General features: G+C 34.3%; 1 protein-coding gene and 1 pseudogene across 1 annotated transcript; one reads left to right on the top strand and one right to left on the bottom strand.

Annotated features, from left to right (window-relative positions):
* Positions 1-1,225: 1,225 nt before the first annotated feature.
* Positions 1,226-2,467, bottom strand: LOC143570863 (NAC domain-containing protein 83-like). The gene is made up of 3 exons (XM_077056402.1): positions 2,206-2,467; positions 1,781-2,076; positions 1,226-1,515 (listed from the first exon to the last, which is right to left on the bottom strand). Exons 1-3 carry the CDS (start codon positions 2,435-2,437, stop codon positions 1,240-1,242), a joined length of 804 nt encoding a protein of 267 aa, XP_076912517.1. The 5' UTR covers positions 2,438-2,467; the 3' UTR covers positions 1,226-1,239.
* Positions 2,468-7,107: 4,640 nt separating this feature from the next.
* Positions 7,108-7,530, top strand: LOC143570864 (secreted RxLR effector protein 161 pseudogene; annotated as a pseudogene).
* Positions 7,531-8,507: the final 977 nt, after the last annotated feature.

Raw genomic sequence — 8,507 nt, 5'->3', positions numbered from 1 at the left:
CAGTTCGATTTAATGTTTCTTCAATATATATATATATATATATATAAAAGCTGGCCGAGGATATGTATATGTAAAGTGATGGTTAGTATTGTTCATTGTGACTTCATATCGACCACCGTTTGTATACTTGTAACAAGTTATATAATAAGTTAAAGTGAGCATGCAGCTCTTGGTTGTGGACCCGTTTCAAGTTTGATATGACAACTTGTTTCTATCCCTTTCAAGTTAAAGTGATGGGTCCTTCTGTTGTGCTTTGCTTTTTCATTAAGCAACAACTTTTTAATAGGTTGACAATTGGTTTGCAGTCATAAATACTATACTTTTGATTTCATAGCTGTAAGAAAAAATAAATAAGTAAAATATAAAGATAAAAAGAAAGAATATTATCACGTATAAACCAATGTTTAGTTTGTGTATTAGAAAGCAGGGGTATAAGATACAATGTTATAAAACAAACTTAACACTGAAGTTACAGGTTTTAGGCTTTTAGCTAACGGCAAACTAATTCATGGGCCGACCCGCTTATTTGTATAAAGAGATATTGATAGTGTAACGGAATATGGATTTTTCAATACGGGGACAACAAACTATTAATTATACTTGTTTCAACTACTTTACTAACAGTAATTTAGACGGTTTCTAAAGCTATATGGGGTATACATTTAAGTCTATTAACTCCAAATACTCCACATCGTCCACTTTGCCTATTTTTACTTCATCTCATCTAAAAGAACGATTTAACTTCGCTTAAACCCCATCAGTTTAATTTAAAAGTAATTGTTAAATTATTATGTATGAGTTTGATTTTAAAGCCAGTTAAAACTTTTAACTCATCTTACCTTCAATGCTTTCTAACACATGAAGGAAGTGATATCTGTTAGCATTTGCAAAATCATCTTTAACACCCTAAGTGTTAAGTTATACCACCAGGGCCTAAACTCAACAAAATGAATACGTTAAATACAATGTTAATACTAAAGAAAAATAGTGTTCGACTCACTGAGCCCTCTATGGCTTCATCCATCAACATTAAATACTTGTTTCTGAATATATATTTGTATTTCATGAATCATTAATTTTTTTTAAATTATTCTTACTGTTGTGTTATCTTGGAATTTGATTCAAATTCTTTGTTTATTTGCAGAATTGGAAAGTAGATTCCTCATCAATAGATCAATAGCATTAACTAATGATCAATACATTAATTAGTAAGGCTGGTAAAAAAGATTAATTACTTTACTATTTTACAATTGTAGTTTCTTGATCAAGGTCTAATGGTGTTCTACTTGACACTTCTTGAGTGACCACACTAGAGCCACAGGATGAAGAAGATGAACATGAGCTAGCTTCATCACAATCCATCAAAACCGTGTTATCTCTAGTAAAATTTGGATGACTAGTTAGTTGTTTCCGTGAATCCAATGTCTTCCAGTTATCATTTTCAACTGATATTCGACTTCTCTTTTTCAACAATACATGACATAACACCCAATTTCCCGTTGGAATCCAATATTTCTGCAAGTTGAAACAAAATCAAGATGATAAGAACGAGAAATTCCCTGCTAACCAACAAGATCGGTAATACAACTTGTAGCCGGAGGGGGGCCTTCAAGAGGTTATGACAGGAATTAGGAACCCAATGAATAGCAAGATTTGAATATGAGAACTCAAAAAATCAGCACGTGATTACGGATTACCTTTGCGTCACCAGTAGGCTATTGATAATAAAAAAAAATGTTTTTCAGGTTTGTTTACATGGAATTCATTTCAACAATGTTACCTTATCATTGGAGGTCGCTGTAGGTAAACTCGGCAAGTAAACAAGTCGATATTCATGCATGATCCAGCGAGTTCTAGTAGTCGAAGGCTTGCTTTTGTAGAACACAAGTGTCTTCTTCATCCCTGTAATCATATCTATCTTCCTCGAAACCGGATTGTTGTTGCAACATCTAGTGATATGTTTATCAAAACCACTTGCTTTCCAATATCCATCGCCACTCTTTCTGTTTACCCTATTTCCATGTCCATACTTGGTTTCTTTCTTGCTAAAGAAGTATCTTTCTTGCTCCCACTCCCCTATTTAAGCATTTGAAATCAAAATAATCAAGTACTATTTTAGTTGCATTGAAACAAAATGAAACACTTATAATGTGATTCACCGTTAGGGTTTTAGGGTAATATAGTGTTTGCAAAATGAGCGCAAACCTGGCAAGTCCCAAGGATTAAATTTGCAAATGTCTACAATTTCAGGAATGATTGAGGCAGGCAACGGGCATGCGAAGACCTTACGAAGCAGATACTGAAACACGATCTCTTGATCCGTGGGTTGGAACCGAAACCCGGGTGGCAATTTGATTGCTCCATCTCTAACAAAACTGAGTTTATCTTTAATGGCATTATTAGGGTTTTGTGCATGCTTATTATCTTCAACAGACATTTACTTAGTTGCTGGCGGGTAACTTAACACTTGGAAAGGAAGAGAGAGAATTATAGTGTTATGAGAGTTAAGAAAAAAGGTTTAGTTATGAGTGGAAAGAGGGAACATTGGTGTCTCTTTATATAGTAATGGAGGAATTAAAGGGTACCCTAAAGATTATAGAATCAAGATATAAAAGAAATGACTTTTGGTTAACTTTGGTCTATTTGGAACATCTTTTTCATATAGTACTTGCTCCTTAAGTTTTGTGGGCATATATTCAACTCGCTCAATGCTAATTAATAATCTTTTATATAAAAAAAAGAATATTATCAAATCATGGTACATATACAAAGTCAAAAACACCACTTGTTCAAGTTATCATGTATTCTATCGATGTTTCATCACACTATAAAACGCTAAAATGAATAAGCATCGCTGACGTCGTATAATTCGCATGTAAAAATATGGTGATATTTTGTTTAAGTTAGAGTGCCGCTGATAGTAGGGCGGAGTCAATGGGTCTGTTGAGGGCGCTGACTCTTGTTCGTTAGTTTTTTCTTTTCTTTTTTTTTTAACTAATTATTTTTTCACATATTTTATCTCATGTCTCAAGTAATACTAGAATTTATAACTTTTTAGTTGTTAGTCATACATTTTTGTTACTAGACCAGACTGGTGGTTTTCGTTCATCAGATTTAATTGTCAGACTTCTATTATAAGAAAGAATATTAGTTTTTATCTTCTTAGACAATATGCTATGGGCGCTCTTCAGAAGGCCCGGAGGGCGCAGAACACAGCCGCAGGGCGCCGTCGGCACACACACACACACACACACACACACACATATATATATATATTATATATTGGGGAGCCCAAGGGGCATTAAACCATAACAGGGCGGGTTTTGAAGCCCTGTTTTCTACGAGACGATGACGTGACACTGTGGAGGGGCTTCGAAGCCCCCCACCATAACGGATATCCTTATAGTTATTGCGGATAGAATAACAGAAACTTATGATGACCTATATCTTCGAATTCTGTGCGCAATTAGGAGCCTAATTACTTAATGGAACTTATTTGTTTCAATTATTTATACTTTTTTCACGATTTGACTTTGATAATCTTTCTTATGGTAAATGGATTATGCTTTTTCAACTTATATAATCAAATAATGGATTTATGACATAAAAGGGGCATCGATCCAACAAAGAATTCTTTCTAACTTTTCCGGTTATTATTTATATTTGAGAATCCAAAACTCTTTTCTAGCATTATGGTTGATATATATTTCAGCAATTGAAAAAAGAATAAAAACAATATATACACTTATACAGTGCACGCTATATTTTCAGGAGGAATTTTAAGTTTTTAACCAAAATTAAATAAACTGAAAAACAATAAATAGCTTTATAAATTTTAGCAATATTTTCTTAGAAGTTACAAATAAGAATGTTTTAGTACGTACAACTGAATGCCTTGTATTAATTTATCATTAAGATACATAACGAAATATTTTAATAAAATTCGCCCAAGAAATATTTTCGATTCCTCATTGGCCATGCTAAAACAAGGCTGCTTTTCAAATTTTGATCACAATTATATGACATTTACTTTTGATCTTTAACTCATGATCATAAATATAAAAGTATAATATTATTGGTTTAAAGAAAACCAAAAGGAAATTCTTTTAATTAATTGGAGCCTAAATTTGGTGCTTTCCTTCGGGGAGAAGAAGTAGCTTTTATGTAATGGTGTAGTCAAATAAGCTGATCGATTACCTTCATTGGTCAAAAAGGAGACCCCATGGTTTCTCCCTACCAAACAAATAAACATGTCGGGTTGTTGTTTTTGTCAGAAAATTTTTTGTGAAAAAAAAAATTTGAATTATTTTATTCAAGGTTGTTAGTTAATTAGTCAAATCCATTAAAATGTCTTTTAATTTAGTCAAAAAAATTAAAGTTTTGGTTAATGGTTCCTTTAATTTGGTCAAAAAATTAAAGTTTTGGTTAATGGTGATTGAAGTTTCAACTCATGTGGTTATGGTGAATGAGTTGGTTTTTCAACTATAAATACCAAGGTATTCCTTGGTTGAAAGACACACAAAATAACACATTCTCTCTTGTGTTTTCTCCAACTTTCTCCCTAAAGAATTCCAATATTTTTTATCATCTTCATCATTTTCTTTAAGGTACTATTCAGGTGCTAGAGCCCTCCCCGGCAGTATATATTGCTTAGGCCGTTGTACCCTGGGAAACAAAACGGGGATAGACCCGGAATTTGTTTTAAGGGCCCCGTGTAAAACACGATCCTCGGCCACAAAGACTACAACACCATTCTTCTTCTACACCTTTCTTGCATTATTTTATCTCAATTGTATTGTAATTTTGATTTTTTTCCGGTGTAATTCGTATTGTAATTTACTTGTTTTTCTAGATAGGTTTGATTCCTTGTATTATAATCATTTTATTAATAGTGTTTTATTTTTATACACGAACGGTTTCCTACAATCTTAAAACAAAGTTTTTAAAAAATCACCATTCGTGTATTCAAAACATTCTCGTGTGACTCAAACTAGTTTTGTTTCATGCGGTTCTGTTTTTAAAAAAACATTTTTTTTGTTTCTATTCAAATGAGCGACTTTGTAGAAACGGAAACCGGTTACAATTTGGATTTTTTAACGCTAAACTCTTGGAAAAACCCATTGTTTGGTCCCTTCAAAGTTGGACTTAGAACACCTTCGGTGGGTTAATTCGAGTGTTTGGATTAAAAAGTTTTGCGTAACTTTAATTTAGCGGGAGTGGCCACTATTAATATTTCTAAAAAACTAACTTAGCATAGTTTATTTTTCAGAAAAAGTGGCATCACCGTCATAATTTATATGTTCCCAAACGTTTCAAAATGGTATAATATTTTCTAGTAAGCTTACTAGAGATAGATACTCGTTGAACTATAGCAGTTTATTGATTTACTTTCAAATATTGTTTGGGTTCAATATCTTCGGATAACCCATAAATAGAAATTAATCAAATATGTATAGTATAACGAATAGTGAAAGAAGATATTTGCACAAAGACAATTTGTGAGTTATCACCATGATTAAATGTCAAGGATGAGACGTCACATACCATGTGATGAGTGTATTAACATGGATACAAGATATGTTGAGAGTATCAACATTGTGAAGATTCACATTTGTGAATTATATCATATGAAAGAAATATATGTTATTATTGTAAATGACTTTAATAAACCGTGTGTTATTTATTATAGGAGACTTACAATAATGATGGATTTGTAGTTGTGTCTACCGCCATCAATGTTGTTTGAACTATGTGGAGGATTTATCCTTCATTTTGGGAGAGTATCCCAATACATGGTTTCAACGAAACAAACAACGGAAATGTATACATCACTTTAGGTACATGCAATTGTCTTGTTTGATTGTCAATATACTTGACTATTTCAAGCTTTAGTGATATTATACGGGTAACATTCATTATGTTGAATGTGTTCACCAAACTAACTCGTTTTAAGACTCATGTTTGAGGTTCTTATGAGTAAATGGTAAAACTTTTGGAGAACAAAAGTATATATCTTAATTTGACTAATGAAGTTAAGTATGTTTGCGTAACGTACTTTAACTTTTGAGACATTCCTAATACCAATGTGTTGGGATGATAAATAAAGTCTCATTAATTTGTCTAAACCAAGATATGAATGTTGGCAAGAGATATTGTGGTATCTCTTGAGGCTGTGAAGAATCAGAATGAAGCATCTTCTGTTCACATGCTAAAGTATTGTAGTCTAAAGCATGCTAGACTAGTACTTGTTAATTTATATGCTCCACGGAGATTATATTAACTTAGAAAGCATTCATAATATGGGTACACACAAGAAGGAATTTTTATATGGGCTAAACCATAAGTATAACTTCATTAAGTCAAAACGGGATAACTAGATCATAAGGAGAACTCATACGCTAGTAAATGTGATAAGCTCACACTAAGGCATATTTGCCTAAACTGGATCAAAGTGCAAGCAATGTGGGGGATGAGCCATTTAAGAAACAACCCATTATGGTATGTTGAAATGGTCTTTGAGAATGCTTTCTTAATCCTCGTGTGAAAGGGAGAACCTTTCATTACCCCTCTTAGTGATTGGATAAGTTCATCCAATAAGAATTAAATGTGGGGGTAACTTGCAATTTGATAAGAATGTGGAATGTTTGGCAATAAAGTTGGTTCTTGCAATCGCGGCCTTATGAAATTTGGAAATTCACCAAATGGATGTAAAACCGCATTTCTAAATGGCGATTTAGATGAAGAGATATACATGGAGCAACCCGAGGGTTTCTCCGCCCAGGGAAAGAGGGCAAAGTATGTAAACTCGTCAAGTCTTTGTATGACTTGAAGCAAGCACCAAAACAGTGGCACTTAAAGTTTGATCATGTCATGCTTGACAATGGTTTCAAAATAAATGAGTGTGACAAATGTGTCTATGTAAAAGACACACCTAGTAGTTACGTGATTTTATGCCTCTATGTAGATGACATGCTCATCATTGGGAGTAATGAGAACATGATTAAATCTACAAAAGACATGTTGAAAGCAAGGTTTGACATGAAAGATTTGGGTCTTGCGGATGTGATTCTTGGGGTATAAATCACTAGAGCCCAAAATGGTCATATCATGAGTCAATCTCATTATGTGGATAAAATTCTTGAGAAATTCAATAAGGATGACAAGCGTGTCGCGTCAACTCCAATTGATACGACCCACCATCTATCTAAAAATAGAGACGAGGGTGTTGCTCAGTTAGAGTACTCAAGAATTATTAGTAGTCTAATGTATCTTATGACATGTACTCGACCCGATCTAGCTTATGCCATGAGTAGGCTAAGTAGATATACTAGTAATCCGAGCGTAGAACATTGGAAAAGTATAACACGGGTTATAAGGTACTTAAGATACACAAGAGACTATGGACTCCATTATAATCGAGATCCAGCTGTGATCGAAGGATACAGTGATGCAAATTGGATTTCGGATATAAAAGATTCTAAATCTACAAGTGGATATGTATTCACACTTGGTGGTGCAGCTATTGCTTAGAAGTCTTCTAAGCAAACGGTTATAGCTAGATCCACGATGGAATCGGAGTTTATCGCCTTGGATAAATGTGGTGAAGAGGTGGAATGGCTACGTCAATTTATGGAAGATATTCCAATATGGCCAAAGCCTTTGCCGGCTATTTGCATACATTATGACAGTCAATCATTGATGGGTAGAGCCCATAGCGTGATGTACGTACAACGGAAAATCAAGGCATATTTGACGTAGACATAACACGGTACAACAACTACTCACAACGGGTGTTATCACGATTGACTATGTGAAGTCAAAAGATAACATTGCAGACCCGTTAACAAAAGGCTTAAGCAAAGAGTTAGTTAACAAGTCGTCAAAAGGAATGGGACTAAAGCCCATGGGAAAAGGGGACATAAGGGAAACCTAACCTAGTTGATTGGAGATCCCAATATCTAGGTTCAATAGGACAACTGAATCATGAAACCAAGGGTGGTCACTGTGGGGGAGTACCCCAAACCAAACTATCAGTGACACATGTTGTAAGGATAAGCATAATAAAGGTTAATGATTTGTGGAAATCAAAAAACCTATTGCTTTTAATGATTCGAGCGAGAATCACCTATGTGAGAGAGAACTAGGGTCGGTTCGAATGGATTTTGGGGCAAAAATCCTAGAGCTCTCATAGAACCAGGCTAGTGTTCCAGTACCATAATAGGACACGACAGTGAGGGGTTGGCCAGACCAGGGAGAGTGTTGTGTGAAGTGTATTGTCGTCTACATAAATGGGGGTATGTTCAAAGACATTTTGTCTATACACCGCTTGGAGACTAAGTATGCTTCACAAAGGAAGGTTCAAAGGGTAACACATACCTATCCTGCAATGCTCAACCGTTGAATTAATTCTAAGAAACTTGCATGTATGGATTGATCTCAATGTGAAAATGAATGAGTTTTGTTTTCACATGTGGGGGTGATGAGTGGGTATATAATTGTGATTAATT

This window comes from Bidens hawaiensis, unplaced genomic scaffold (assembly GCF_021521415.1).
Source record: "Bidens hawaiensis isolate Kalapana, Puna unplaced genomic scaffold, B.hawaiensis_p1.1 tig00025122_1, whole genome shotgun sequence".
Lineage (NCBI taxonomy): Eukaryota > Viridiplantae > Streptophyta > Magnoliopsida > Asterales > Asteraceae > Bidens > Bidens hawaiensis.
The sequence above is the reverse complement of the archived record's forward strand: the minus strand, read 5'-3'. Positions and strand labels throughout refer to the sequence as shown.

What these genes read in the sequence shown, in the direction of transcription:
- LOC143570863 (XM_077056402.1), bottom strand. Translation starts at nt 2,437, where the DNA reads ATGTCTGTTGAAGATAATAAGCATGCACAAAACCCTAATAATGCCATT. An exon ending in TAATCCTTGGGACTTGCCAG is followed by an intron (nt 2,077 to 2,205) that starts GTTTGCGCTCAT and finishes ATGCTTAAATAG; the next exon opens with GGGAGTGGGAGCAAGAAAGA. An exon ending in CAGCGACCTCCAATGATAAG is followed by an intron (nt 1,516 to 1,780) that starts GTAACATTGTTG and finishes TTCAACTTGCAG; the next exon opens with AAATATTGGATTCCAACGGG.